Here is a 14,303-nt window from a genome sequence, read left to right on the forward strand (position 1 = left end):
GGCAAGCCTAAGACCCAGGGAAGAGTTGCAGCTTGAATCCAAAGGCCGTCTGCTGGCAGAATTCCTTCTTGCTTGGGAGATCAGTCTTTGTTCTTTTAAGGCCTTCAACTGATTGGGTGAGGTCCACCACATCATGGAGGGTAAGCAGCTTTGTTCTAAGTCCACCAATTTAAATGTTAATCTTATCTAAAAAACATCTTCTTACAAACATCCAGAATAATGTTTGACCAAGTACCTGGGCACCATGGCTCAGCCAAACTGACACATAAAATTAACCATCACAGGGGCCGGCCCAGTGGCTGAGTGGTTACAGTTCCATGTATACCACTTAGGTGGCCTGGGTTCGTGGGTTCAGATCTTGGGTACAGACCTACACTGCTTACCAGCCATGCTGTGGCGGTGTCCCACACACAAAATAGAGGAAGATGGTCACAGATGTTAGCTTAGGGCTAATCTTCCTCAAGCAAAAAATTTAAAAAAAAGAGGGAGATTGGCAACAGATGTTAGCACAGAGCAAGTTTTTCTCAGCAAAAAAAAAAAAAAAAATTAACCATTACACATGGTATCTCTACAACAGGTAAGATTAATGAACAAGATTCAAATGCAGACAGGTTAAGAGGAAAGATTCCAGGAAAGGATGACAGGAGGGCTGCATGACAGGATGGAGTGGGAAGCCTGGAGGCCCTACAAGTAGGTAGTGGGGGACAGAGCTGGAGAAGAAAGCAGGGAGGAATGTGGAGGGCTCTGTATTTACCGCACAGTGTGTGAACTTGATCCTGCGCCCCCTGTGATGAAGCTGTGCTCCATGGGGACCAACAGACAGGAGGCAGCCAGGCCAGATAAGAGGCCACTGCAGGGGTCCGGCGTGAGTGATGAAGAAGCGATAAGTGAGAGAAATGATGTGAATCTCGAACATTTAGCAATAGATCGGGGGGAGGCCGCTGCAGGGGAAAGGAAAGGAGAAGTAGGGTCCTCACTTAGGTGGCCTCTGAGGGGAAATGGCCTATGGGCCTGGGTCCATTTGCATAGTGGCCTGAAGCTCAGGTTCCCTGGCTCGAGGGGACCCTGGTGTGAGATTTGTGGGGGCGTTTCCTTGGGCTGAGTGGGACTTGACCGCCAGCCTCGGTGCCTCCAGAAAGTGGGACTTCCCAGCACAGCTTCTCAAGGGGAGGGTGTGCGAGGGGGCTGGGGAGGGCCAGGTACAGGAGTGGATGTCGGACAGACAAGGTGGAGAGTGCAAGGAGAGACACAGGAGTCACTCTGCCTAAATGTTGTCTAAGCAAGATGACCAGGAGTCCCGAGTGGACACTTTTGGGAGCGAGAATGCTTAGGACCCCTGACTTCAGGCCCCACACAGCCTCTGTAGAGACTTAAAATATGCTCTTCCCATTAAACCTTTATAGGAAATACAGTGTTGCCGCAATCCATCACTACCACATGCCTGTGATGGCCGGGCTCACGTCCTCTCCTAGACGCACACACATCACACACACGAGGACTTTGGTATCATACTTCTCGACAGTCCTGAGTTTCATTATATTTCCTCTGAACTCAGGCTGAGCCTGGCAACAGAGGGGGACAAAAGGGAGGAAGGTCGTGTTGATTTTGTTTAGCGCTGTGTCTCAGAGTCAGGATAGGCTTGGAAGCAACTCTGATTTGCTGCCTGACTCCCCAGGAACCTGATTTGGGGTAACTTTGGGGTTGTAGTGACCATGGAGCACTGTGGGAGACTGTACCCCAGAGTGCCTTCCTCTGCATCCTTCGGCCTGTGACCTCTCTCTGTGACCTCTCTCCTGTCTCCCATCAGAGATGGCCATAGGAGCCCAGCCCTGGGCCCAAGGATGACCTTTGCCTGCAGAGACAACCTCCAGAACGGGAACACCAGTGACTCCTCCAGCGGGGAGAGTCCGAAGCGGGGCACCTCCCCGTCCCACGTCCGCTTCGAGGATGAGTCTGCTCGCGACGCTGAGTCCCGCTACCTGGAGCGTCTGCAGCAGCGGCAGCGCCACGTGCTCAGCTCCGCGCTGCAGACTGTGGACCAGGGCCCCCTGCGCTCCAAGCCCGAGCTCGCCGCCTACGTGAATGGGGGCTTCCAGCGCAGGGACGCCGTGGAGGGGGCCCTCCGCAGGCCGGTGGGCGGGCGGGATCGGAGGGCCCTCCCCGCGCCGCAGCCCGCACGGGGCAGGGAGAGGAGGTGCCGAGCCTGTGGCAACTGCATAGAGGACCGACGCCCCGCCCAGGGGAAGGCAGCCCCCGACCCGAGGGCCCACCAGGAGCGCAAAGCTGCCTGTGGGACGGAGAGGGTGCTGGCGGAGCCCCTTAGTGCTCGAGGCCGGAGCGCCCCTATCAGACTCCTCCCTGTCCCCCCGGGGCTGCACGCCAAGTGGATCCGAGAGACACACATCGGAGCCCCTGTGCGCCCTGAGGAGGTGGACTCTGCCCTGGACAGCACGGACACCTCCGACAGCTGCAGGACCGACAGCGAGGAGGCTGGGACCTCTCAACCCGACAGGACCCGCAGCCCGGCCCGAGGCAGCAGCCCCCGGCTGCCGGGCTCCAGGCCTCGAGAAGGCCACAGGTGGTTCCGGAAGGCTGAAATGGAGCTGCCCCGGTGCCCTCAGGCCCCGCACTGCCTGCCTGGGGTTGATCCCCTGGAGGTTTCAGATGAGGGGAAAGAAGGCAGAGCACACACACCCGAGGGGACTCTGTTTCCCAGAGAAGATGCTTTCTCTAAGCCTCCAGTCCTGGAATCTAAGAGGACTTCCCTGGGATCCCAGGGGCAGCCTGGACCAGAGCTGGGAAATCACTGGGCTCACCCTGTGGCTTCCCGGGCTCAGTACAGGACAGTCTGTGCCACGGCCTCTTGCATGAAGCTGGTGTCCTCGGGGCCGGGCAGGCAAGCCCAGGTTCTAGAAAGCCACCGGTCTCTGGAAACTGTCTCTGCTTCCTCCCAGCAACAGAGCCATGCAGAGCCCTCTGCCCCCCACCAGGCCGAGCAGCCAACCGCTTCCTGCTCCCCCAAAGGCTGGGTGCCAACCCCTCCCTCTTCAAGGAAAACCACCTCACCTGTGTCTCACAGGAAGGCAGCCCTGGCTGGGCCCCGCAGGCCGGGTGATCAGGGACAGCCTGCGGACACCCCTGTGCCTCCTTCAAGAAGTGTAGTTCCCAGGACCTGTGAACTCAGCCCCCTGCAGACCCAGCCCTGCAGCCCCCAAGTCAGGCACGCACTGCTGGCCCTGTCCACCAACAACTGTAACAACAGCGTGCCTCGGGGGCTGCAGGAGCCCCAGGAAGGAGCCGTCCGAGAGGGCAGAGTGGAGAAGGGCCCCCGAAGCCAGGAGCCTGAGGCACCCCTGGAGAACCATGCAGATGGTAAGGGATTGCCCCTGGTCTAGGGCAGGCCTAGAGCAGAGACCCTAGGCCAGGTCTGTGGCCCACCAGGCACTCAGGGTCTTCACTTACCTTTCATCTTAATAGGTGACGTAGCCACGAACACTCCCAGCAGCCCCTTGGAGCCCCTCCGAGCAGCGGCAGGTGTTGGGGAAGCTTGGGATCTGTGGGCTGGGTGCAGGATTCAACATCAGCCTGGAGGCGGATTGGCCAGCTCCCTCCGGGGGTGCAGAGCATGGGGAGGCAGTGGTGGGAACTGCTGGGCGCCCTGAGGGGTGTTCAGAAGCTCCACGCTCTGTGGCTGCTGGAGGCCTGGGCTTTAAAGGCGTTTGAATACCGACCCACAAAGCAGGAAGTGGCACCAGCTCCAGGATTTATTATTTGCTCAGAGGAGCAAATGCCTAGCAATCACATGGTTGAGGCCCCGCCCCTTCAGCATCTTCATTTCATTCATGCACTCCTTCATTCATTCAGTATGGATCGAGCACCTGCTACATGCAGGCCCTGTACCAGGCACTGTGGGGAATGTGTGAACTAAGTCAGCAAGAGTCCTGCCCTTGAGACCTTCTGTGGCCAGGCAGGCATGCTGTCTGGAGGACACAGTGACTGGCGGGCAGAGCCTCCCAGACCTCTGGCCTTGCTGGGCAGGCTGGTAGGTTTCAGCAGGCAAGGCTGCTGAGGGATGTAGGATATTACCTCTGCCCTTAGAAGGGGTCCTCGTATTGTGGGCACGTGCTGAGCGTCAACAGCCTTAGGCTCTGATTCCCGATGTTGTGATTTGAGGTGAGCAACTCAGCCACTCACTCTTAGGCAGAGAAAACGAGCCCGCCCCACACAGCTTTGCCTTCCTGTGCCATGACTCTGGCCGCCCTGGGGCTAGAGGAGGACAGGGCACAGAGATGACAGGCCATATCGAACTTACTGAGGAGGTGGACAACCCCCGGATGTGGGTGGGGCTGACCACCCCCTCCACTGCACAGGGGGACACAGACACTTCCCCTCTCCAGCCCTTGCTCACATGAACCTTGAGGAAGCAGGCCCATCCTGAGCTCCCTCCCGCCCTGTGCTAAGGTGCGGGTGCCTTCTCTTTGGTGGGCTCCAGGCTGGCTGCTGGCTGCCCCTAACCACTTCCTGTGGGGCGTGTCTCCTGAGATCTGCTGCCCTTTCTGGGCAGCCTGGCCTCCACCTCTCGGGCCTGGAGCAGAGGCCAAGTGAGGCCCCTCCTCTCATTAGCCAGGAGGTCTTGGGCATGTCACCGAATCCCTCTGCGCTCCAGGCTCCTGCCCTGTTCCTGAGGGTAATACTAGGAGCTATCTCCTAGGAACCCGGACACAGTCTCTGTAGAGGGTTTAACTCATTGCCTAGCACATTGCAGCACAACAACTATCTGTTGATATAAGAGGGTCATGACTTATCACAAGCAGCCGCTTCATCTTACAGACACTTATTAATTATCTACTGTGTACCAGGTGCTGTGCTGGGGGTGATGGGGCTACAGGGGTAAACAAGACCCCATTCCCTGCTTCGTGGATGTGTCACCACTGTATCCACTGCTCTCTTGGAGCTCCCGCCTCGGCCCAGCTTCCCTTGGCTCTCCAGCCTCTGTCATTGGGAATGACCCCTCCCCCCACCGTGACCTGTGGGGATGGGTGAGTGACACAGGAGGGATGCTGTGGTTGTTGCAGGAGGACTCCAGGGCTTTCTCGGCTCAGCAGCTGCCAGCACCATCAGCTCTAAGGGCGTCACCCTCTCCCTGGCCTCAGAGGAGCCAGAGTCCAGCCAAGAACCAGAGGGAGGCCTGCAGAGGACAGAGTTGAGTTCTGGAGGGCATGCGTCATCCCGGTAAGTGACAGGAGCAAGAACTCTGACCGCAGGACTGGGGGACCGGGGATGCTGGGTGGGGAAAGAGAGCCCCCTGGAGTGGTGGCATGACTGGCCTCACTACTCCCAAATCCTCGAAGGTTCCTGGACTGTGTCCAAGCATGGAACCCTAATACTCTTTTCCCAACCATTTTAGTCTACTATACTTGATTATTCACTCAGTGAGCATTCATTGAACAGCCTCAAGCTCCAAGGGCACAGCTGGGCACAGCCGACCAGACAGCCCCAGCCCTGAGGTGCTCCCAGGATGGGGCTGTCTGTCTGAGAGGACTCGCTTCTGACTCTGGGCTTGGAAACAACTAGATGCTGAGGAAACTGAACCCAGCTTTCACATTTCCATTCTCTCCTGCAGTGTGGAGGGTCTGAGTCCACGCTCTGGGGCCCCCCAGCCCTGGTGAATCAGTCCTCTGGCTGGGGCCTTCTGCACTGCGCACCATTCCTGGTGACATGTGGCCCAAGGCTTCACATGCCACCAAGAGCCAAATCGCCGTCTCCAGCCCAGTAGGCTCCCCAGAACTCCAGATTCGTACCTCGGGTTTCCCCCGACATCTCCACTCGGGTGTCTGAGAGGCGCCTCAGACTCAACACCACCAAACCGACGTCTCATTCTCTCCTGCTCCTCCGGTCCTCCTCCCAGCAGACACACCGCCATCCACATGGTGCTGCCCCCGCACATCCGGGCTGCTCTTCTTCCTTCTCCCCCACTCGAGTCCACTGCGAGTCGTCTCCAGCTCCTCATCCCCCTGTCCCACGTTTCTCCTGCTCTGAGCTGCGGTCCCTCTTCTGTGGAACCCCTGCCTGCTCTCTGCCTTCGCTCCTGCCCCCTACAGTTCCTTCGCCACACAACAGTCAAAGGTATCTTTTTAAAACCTTAAATGATGTCATTTCTCCTGCTTAAACCCCCCAATGGCTTTTCCTCTCACTTGAAATAGAATTCGAACCCCTTACCTTGGCTTATGGCTCAGTGTAATCTGGCCTCGGCCCACTTGTCTGACCTCATCTGGCACCTGTTTCCCCCTCGCGCATTCCGTCCAAGTCCTAACGGCCTGGCCCCGTCGCGTTCTGGAACACGCCGAGCCTCTTCCTGCCCGAGAGCCGTGATGCCAGCTGTTCACTCGCCCTGGAATGCTCCCCTCCGGGCTCGGCAGGACTGGCTCCTTCTTGCCACTCACTTCTCACTTTCAATATCACCTTCTCAGAGAGACCTTTCCTGGCCACCCTGTCGCTCTCTGCTTCACCCTACTCATCAGTCACGGACGGTTTTCCTCATTGGTTACTAGGCTTTGTTTATAAGCTCCTGAGAGTGAGGACCTTGTCTGTCTTGATTACCACGTGCCCCAGTGCCTACAACAGGCCTAGAAGAGGTCCTGAAAAAAATACTGAATGAATGAAGGAATGAATGATTAGGTGAACCCATAGTCGGGTGGGACGCCAAGGATCTTGGCTGAGCTCTTCTCCCTAAAAGCTACCCAAGCAGAGGATCCAGCAGAAGTCCGCTTGGCCTTTCTTTCTGCAGCCTGGCCCTCACGTCCTCCACGAGGCATCCGTGCTGGCCCATCTGGGGCCTCTGGTGCAGTCCGCCCTGGCCTCTGCCCCCTAGCCCTCTCCTGCCCGCCTCATGTCCACCCTTGCATTTCAGAGCATTACCAGGGGTCAGCGCGGCTCCTGGCCCACCCTCAGCCGCCCCTTCTGACAGGAACAAGAAAAGCAGCAGCGGCATCGCCTCCACCCTGGGGCTGAAAAAGTTCTTCTTGGCCCTGGGCCAGGGCACGCGGCCCAAGTTGGGCAAGTCGCGCAGCTACAGCGTGGAGCAGCTGCAGCCCCCTGCGCCTGGCCCAGCTTCACACACCAGCACCCCCAAAGTGAAGAGAGCCCCATCGTTACAATCCCTCCGTGTGGTGAGTCCTGAGGGCCCCAGCCGAGGGGTGTGTGAGGCCGGTGGTGGAGGAGCCGCCATTGGAGCGAAAGGGGAAAGGAGAACTGGAGCACTGAGGATGCGCCCAGGGAGCCGGAGGTGGAGGCCGGGAAGCTGCTGGCATTCCCACGGTTGATCTGGGAGACCTGGATTCCCCTGGACACGGTGGGGGTGGGCAGCCTCCCCCACTTCTGTTTTTCCACCAGCTGCCCCTGCCTGGGCTCATCCTGGACTCCTCCCTCTCCTCTGCTCAACCCTACCACCTCTCCCAAGTCCTGGAGTCTACTGCCTGGTCATTCTGGAACCTTCTCCATGGCCACAGCGACTCCGTTAGTTGAGTACAAATCACTTCACACCTGGATTACCTCAAGGGCCTCCTGACTGGCATCTCTGCTGTGTCTTTCTCCACGTGCCTTCCAGAGTGGTCCTCTGATATGCAAATCTGGCCTTGCCACCCCCTTGCTGAACATCCGCTGTACTTTTTCATCCTCAGAATAAAGTTCAGATCACATGGCATTGCCAAAGCGTTTCTGTGATCTGACTGCTGCAGTCTCCCATCACACTGCTTCTAACACCTGACCCCGCTTCCCCTCGGCCTCCCTGCAGTTCTGTAATTAGGTCACACACTGACTTTGAATCTTTACCTGAAATCTTTCCTCCACCTTCTCTCCCTGCTAATGTCTGCTCCCCCATCCACACTTCAGGCATTGCCTCCTCCAGGAAGCAGCTTCCACCCCTTCCTTGGGCTGAGCTGGGGGGCCCTGCTCTGTGTTCCCATCTCCTCCCGTGCTTCCCCGCTTCACGGAACTTGTCACATAGTATTTTCACTGATGTTTGTCTTTCTCCCCTCACTGGAGTGAATTCTTTGAGGGAACGGCACTGGATCTTTATATTCCCAGTATTCAGTACAATGTTAGTATAGTGTCCATGCACAGTGAAGGAGGGAGGGAGGGACCACAGGGCAGCGAGCTGAAGTCCTGCCTCCCCGTGGGCTGGAGGATAGACCAGCGGCAGCGCACTGACTCTCAGCTATGTTCTGAAAACCCTGTTCTGTTGAGGTGTTTCCAGGTTTATGTTTGTTATTCTATTCCTTGCCCCCCTCCCCTGGGCACAAGGAAGCAGGTGATGTGGTCTGGGGCACTGGAGCCTTTCATTTTTCAGGCTGAAGTAGGGAAGAGAGTGCGGGCCGAATGGAGATTCCCTTGGTTGTCTTGAGCGGGCGTGGTTGGTGCTCAGTGAATATTTGCTGGAGGAATGAATGGAAGCAGAGCGATCGTAAGCTGGGGAGAAGAGCCCAGAGTGGCACTGTGCTCCAGGAATTCACTTTCCTCGTGATGTTAGATTGTCCCCTGTGCGTCTGGGCCGGGGCACCCGGACGTGTTGCCATCAGAGCTCCGATCTCTGTCCAGCCCTCCAGGGCGATGGCGTGTTAGTGTAGTAGAGGGGTTACGGCCCAGGCAGCCAAGGGGCGAAGAGAGAGTAGTCTGGCCCAGACAGGGTGGGAGCAAGTGTGGGGAGGATGGAGCAGCAGAAAGAAACATTAAGAACTGAGAGAAGAAGAGGAAAGAAGAACTCTCGCCCAGAAATATTTCTGACATATCTCAGGGTGGACTCCTTCCTGTTTGATTGTTGTGCTGCCAAGGGGGTGTGTGTGGTGAGAGGAGATGTGTGTGGTGCTCAGGCGCAGCACCGGGTTGGTGTTCATTTTGCCCTCCTGAGTGGGCAAGTGACCTCACACTCCTGACCACGCTGGCTGCTCCTAGTGGCTGTGGCTCTTTGACCTTTGAACCTGCCTCTGCAAGGCTGTACCCCCTTCCCCTTCTCCCTTTCCCTAGGGACCTCCTGCTTGCCCTTCAGGTCTAGGTTGGACATGACTTATCCCAGGAAGCCCTGAACGCTGATACAAGGCCAGGCTCCCCTATGAATCATCTTGATAATTGGCCATATTTCTTTAGAGCGTGGGTTCCAAATGTGATCCATGTGTGTAGTATTGTTTACAAGTCAGCTTCTCCCTGCCTCCATTGCCACCACTCCCACTCCCCACCTTCGGAACAGCCTCCTCATTGGGTCAGTTTCTAGAACACAGAGCTGATCTTGTGACTGTCCTGATTAGCATCACTCAGTGGCTCCTTAGCAGGCCAGGTAAGGCCCTTCCAGGTCTGGCCCCTGGCTCCAGCCCATCTCCCATCACCTCTGCAGCCTAGCCACCCAGACCATGTGTATGTTCCAGAACATACCATGCTTTCTCTCGCCTCTCCGTGTCTTTGCATACACTGTTTCTTCTGCCTGGAGCACCTGTACCTCTGTCTTCACCTGGAGAGTTCGTGCTTCAGGCCTGGCTCAGGTGTCAGCTCCTCTAGTGTCCCCAAACCTCGTGAGCGGCAGTCTCTCTGCTCCCCTGCACGTCATCTGTGCTTTCCGCTGAGCACTGACAACATGCATTCAGAGCTTCTGACTTCCCTGCGCTCACCCCCACCGTGGGGTCAACTCCTCAGGGACTTTTGTCTTGTCCATCTTTTTATGCACAAGGCTTTAAGCTGCATCGATACTTAAATAAAAATTTTTGAATGTAAGCAATCATAAAAGGGAAACTAGGGAATCACAAAATAATATTTAAGATTTTAACTCTAAAACTCTGTTTATTATCTTATAATTAATTTTCTTTCACTTTTTTTCTTAATCAATGAGAAATTTAGATTTTCGTAATCAATGAGATCATTAGTATTATTGTACTAAGTTGTTACTTTAGCCAAAAAGAAAACACTCGAAGCTTCAGATCACCTGTCTAGGCCCATCCCCTTGAGTAAGTTATGGGGATTCCTGTTGAGCACGTTGAAGTAATCACAAAAGCTTGTACAATGCATTACTGTCCTAGAAGGCCCTCAGGTTCTTGGTTGGGGTCAGGTCATGTCCACCCATGCCAGGTGGCTTTTCTCACCTGCAATATTGGGCCTTTCCCACCAGGTGTCACCCTCTCACCAGCATCGGAAAGCTGCCTCCTTTCAGAACCTCCATTCTCTGCTGAGCGGCAAGGTGGACCGGTCCAGCCTCTACCTGGTAGGGGAGCCCGGGGCCCACAGCACGGCTGGCAGGTAAGAGGGGGCACGTGGCTTGGAGGATAAGCCCAGAGAGTGGAGTTCTCTGGAGTGGAGCTATAAGCCTAACTCCTTCCTGCCTCAGCAGCATGGCCCTGAGTGGGAACCTGGTCCGGGAAAGTGAGGCCAACTGCCTGTGCCTCAGCTGCCACCGGAGACTTGGAGCTGCACCTCAGTGCCCTTGCCCTGCTCAACAAAGCTCTGAGAAGGGGTGGGGCCGTGCTTCCCCTGTCTCTCTACTGTCTAATGACAGACACGGAAATCAGGGTGTTCAGAGAGCTTCCTTGGCCCAGCTAAAGTTCCAGTTAAACATCCAGAGACAGGGACCCCCAGAGAGGCCCTTGACCTGTGACCCTGCCTAGAGCAGTCCCACCCTCTCTGATGAGACCCTCTGGGCTAGCTGCTCTTACCTGGGGCTCCAGGGAGGGACTTCTGGGGGTCCGTTAACTCCTGGAAAGTTTATATGAAATTATGGCTTTTGTCAGATTCTCAGAGAGGTCTCTGCACCTAAAAAGATGAGAAACCACTGCTCTTGGTGGTTGGGGTGGCTTCTGGTTCTGCAGCAGGCTCCGAGGAGTCTCAGACAGCCGCGGAACCTGCTGTCTCCATCCTGGCAGGCTCTTTTTGCTGTTTGAGGCCGGTGGAGGCCCAGCCTCCAGCGCCAGTGGAGAGGCGACAGTCATCTTTAAGCCAGAGGTGCTGGCCCCAGTACCCGGCCCTCTTTGCCCTCACTCTGTCTCCGGTCCCCTTGCAGGCCAGCCAAGGCCCCACCCCGGCGTGCCCTCAGCATCGAGGACGTGGGTGCCCCCAGCCTGGCGCGCACAGTGGGCCGCGTGGTGGAGGTCTTCCCAGATGGCACAAGCCAACTGCAGCTGCAACGCTCCCCAGAGGGCACTTTCGGCTTCTGTGTGGCCTCGGGGAACGGGCGTCGGGACTCAGGTATGCCCCCTCCCCTTTCTGGGCCCCACAGCCCTGGGACCTTAGCACACCCAGCAATGCCTTTTGGCTGGGGTCATTTCTGGTCTTTGGCCGAGCACGGAGCTCAGAGAGCCTCTCAGAGAGCCTCTCAGCAAAAGCCGGGATTCTCCCCTGAGGGGCTTTCCGAAGAGTCCAGGTGCCGGGCTGCTGGAGGAGGTAGACGTGGCGGCTTGACTCCACTGTCCCGCTGCTGTCTGCTGACGGCTTACAATCAGAAGTTTGAAGCCATCTCTTCATTGGCGAGCCAGAGGGAGATGGTGCTTGCTGGTTCTGGCAATCCCTTCGATGTGGCTGCTATGTTCAAATGGTTCCCTTCCTCCAGCTGCTGAGTGTGTCTGCATCCAGGCTCCTCCCCCAGGCTGGCTCCTGAGGGCTGTGTTCCCCTGGATCCTGGCCGCAGGCTGCTGGCTCGGCTGCCCGCTAGGTCTTGATCCAACACTGTGGGGTCAGGGAGGGGCTCTGGACGTCCTTCCGCACTCTGGCCAGCTCTCAGGCTGCTCCATGAGTCTTTTGGAGCAAAGTGGCTTGCCCAGGCCATTACCCGAGGTCTGTGAGCCAGAATCCATCTCAGGGCGAGGGCCCCTGAAAGATATTTCCCAGACAAGATGAGTAGGGAAGGAAGACAGCTGTGCTAGGGGTGGAAGGAGGGGAGAGAGAGGGAGAGGGAGAGAGAGAGACACGTTCAGAAGCCTGCCCTGGCCGTGCTTTGATCTCCTGGGTCAGTTACTTAACCTGGAAAAGAACGTGCCTGCTGCCACATTTGCAGACGGCCGCGAGTTCTTGCATCTGCTCCACCGTCGTTGTTTCAATGAATGTGTCCTGAGCCCCTCCTCGGTGCTGTACGGAGTGGGGAGATGGCAGTAAGTGGACCAGACAAAATCCCTGTCCTCGGGGGTCCACATTCCCCTGGGGGGTACAGACTATAGCTACGAAAAGCATCCCTGTGTTATCTACTACGTGTTATATATGTCAGCTAGCGAAAAGAACTAAGAAACAAAGTGGGGTAAGGGCGGAGAGGCGAGTCTGGAAGGGAGGTGGGCGGCTTCTCTGAGAAGATGGCACTTGGAGGGAGGGAGGGAGGAGCCAGGTGGTGTCTGGGGGGCGGGCAGGCAGAGGGAACAGCAAGTGCGGAGGCCCTGAGGGTGGCAGCGAGCTTGGCCTATGGAGGAACCACTGGGTGGTCAAGCTGGACAGAGCAGGAGGGGGCGGGAGGGGCTGAGCTCAGAGCACGGGGCCTTGGCTTCCGAGTGAGACAGGAGCATGGGGGGCTTGGCGCAGAGACTGACGGGCCCGGATGCACACTTTTAATGGGTCACTGGCTGCTGTGGGAGACTGGATCCTGGTAGGATGAAGGTGGAACCAGAGAGACCAGCTTTAAAGCTACTTCAGTCATCCAGCAAAGACATGGTGGTGGTGGCCTGGCTGGGCTGGCCATGGAGACGGTGAGAAGTAGCTGGATCCTGGTTGACTTGCAAGTGGTTTTGACTCAGTTTGCTGATGGATTTTACGTGCATGTGAGAGAAAGAGAGGACAAGTTTCTCCCCACTCTGGTCAGGAGGGTACAACGTCTGTCCTCACAGGGAGATGGCATTTGTCACAAATATGGATCACCATAAAGTATTCAGCAGGCTGTTAGCCACTCCGCCTTTTCCTGCAGCTTCCTCTCCCCTCAGGTCAGGGGAAGTAGGCCCTCCCAGAGGCAGCGTGAAGGCATGGAGCTAGATGACATAGCATGGTTTGTACTCCAGCACCTCTGCTGGCTGTGTGACCTTGAGCAGGTTACTTACCCACTCTGAGCCTCAGTTCTCTAACCTGAAGATGATAAAATCTCCTTGGAGTGGTCATAAGGAGCATTCAATGAGGTACATAGGAAAGTGCCTGGTACTTTTCTTCCCTTCCCTCTTTAGGAAGAGAATGAACTCCAGACAGGGACGGGCATGATCTGCAGCACCTGCCCATGTGAGGCCACACACAACTAGGCAGTGTCCTCTGCCCTCCTCCTTCCCCAAAGTCCCTTTGGGCCCTTTTGCGGCAATGGGAGCCCCTCCCCCACCACCTGTCATGGAGTTCTCATGGGCAGGGGTCTCTTGGCTCTGCCCTGCCTGCTCCCCAGGGCACCCCTCCCTTGGGCTGGTGTGAGACCTTCCCTGTCCTGCCCAGGGGTGCCCTGCTCCTGTCGTTGGCCGTTGGATGTCACACAGAGATCCCCACACACACAGGACCTGGCTGGTGCTGGTGTCTCCTTGCCACAGGCTATCCTCCCACAGCCGAGGGTCACTTCTTCTGGGCCTCAGAGGGGCCTGGGCCGGGGCTGGTTTGCATTCCTCGCTGAACGTCAAGATGTGGTGTTAACTTGCTGCCTGTCACATCGATGCTACACAGCCTGTGAGAACAGCGGGCTGTGCCTTCTGCTTCTCAGTGAATACCACACTGAGACCACGCACCCTACCCGAGGCCATTGCCAGCAGACGGTCAATCCTGGAATAGCAGTCTCTCTGTCGTATTTCTGTCATAACTTTCTGTTATGAAACCTACCCCAGTCTCCCCCAAATGGCCGGCATGACATCAGGGTCTGGTCTGGCTCTGGCTGCATTCTTTGGGCTTTCCCATCACTCCCCACGCGCACATCCTGCTATGCAGGAGCCATTTCTGCAGGCTCCACCCTCCCTTCTTACCTGCTCTCTCCCCGTGCCACCAACACGCAGCAGGGCGGGCAAGTGGTTCCAGCCCCAGCTCGAGCAGTGGAATGAGGGTGCAGGCCCAGAGGGAAGCCTGTGTGGCCGCCTGGCTGATGTACCACATCAGGAGACAGCCTCGTAGGGACAGGGACCGTGTCGAAAGGGTGGATGGGCTAAGCCCAGAGCTACAAACCTTCAGGTGCCTTGGAGGAGATTTCAATGCACTTTAGAACCCAGATTGCGGAGCGTGACCTCTGAAAAGCCTGACTTCTGTCGGGGCCAGAAGTTGGGCTGAACCAAGCTCCTGGGGGCTGGGTGGACCAGAGAGATGATCTCCTGCCAGTCCACGATGTGTCAAATGGCTTC

The 14,303-nt window shown here is 56.9% G+C and overlaps 1 protein-coding gene across 17 annotated transcripts in view; it reads left to right on the forward strand.

The window, feature by feature from the left end:
• KIAA1614 (KIAA1614 ortholog) overlaps nucleotides 1-14,303 on the forward strand; it is a 36,978-nt gene that overhangs the window by 20,141 nt on the left and 2,534 nt on the right. For 4 of the 17 annotated variants that reach the window (XM_070591734.1, XM_070591742.1, XM_070591738.1 and 1 more), the window contains 6 exons: nucleotides 1,808-3,372; nucleotides 5,076-5,232; nucleotides 6,911-7,169; nucleotides 7,366-7,515; nucleotides 10,151-10,278; nucleotides 11,036-11,220. In XM_070591734.1, coding sequence (XP_070447835.1) covers nucleotides 1,808-3,372; nucleotides 5,076-5,232; nucleotides 6,911-7,169; nucleotides 7,366-7,515; nucleotides 10,151-10,278; nucleotides 11,036-11,220 — 2,444 coding nt within the window. Of the gene's footprint in view, nucleotides 1-1,807; nucleotides 3,373-5,075; nucleotides 5,233-5,623; nucleotides 5,813-5,908; nucleotides 6,127-6,910; nucleotides 7,170-7,365; nucleotides 7,703-10,150; nucleotides 10,279-11,035; nucleotides 11,221-14,303 lie in introns of those variants that run through there. The other 13 variants (XM_070591743.1, XM_070591740.1, XR_011532250.1 and 10 more) reach the window with 12 other exon arrangements.

Source organism: Equus przewalskii, chromosome 23 (genome assembly GCF_037783145.1).
Source record: "Equus przewalskii isolate Varuska chromosome 23, EquPr2, whole genome shotgun sequence".
NCBI classification, from domain to species: Eukaryota; Metazoa; Chordata; class Mammalia; order Perissodactyla; family Equidae; genus Equus; species Equus przewalskii.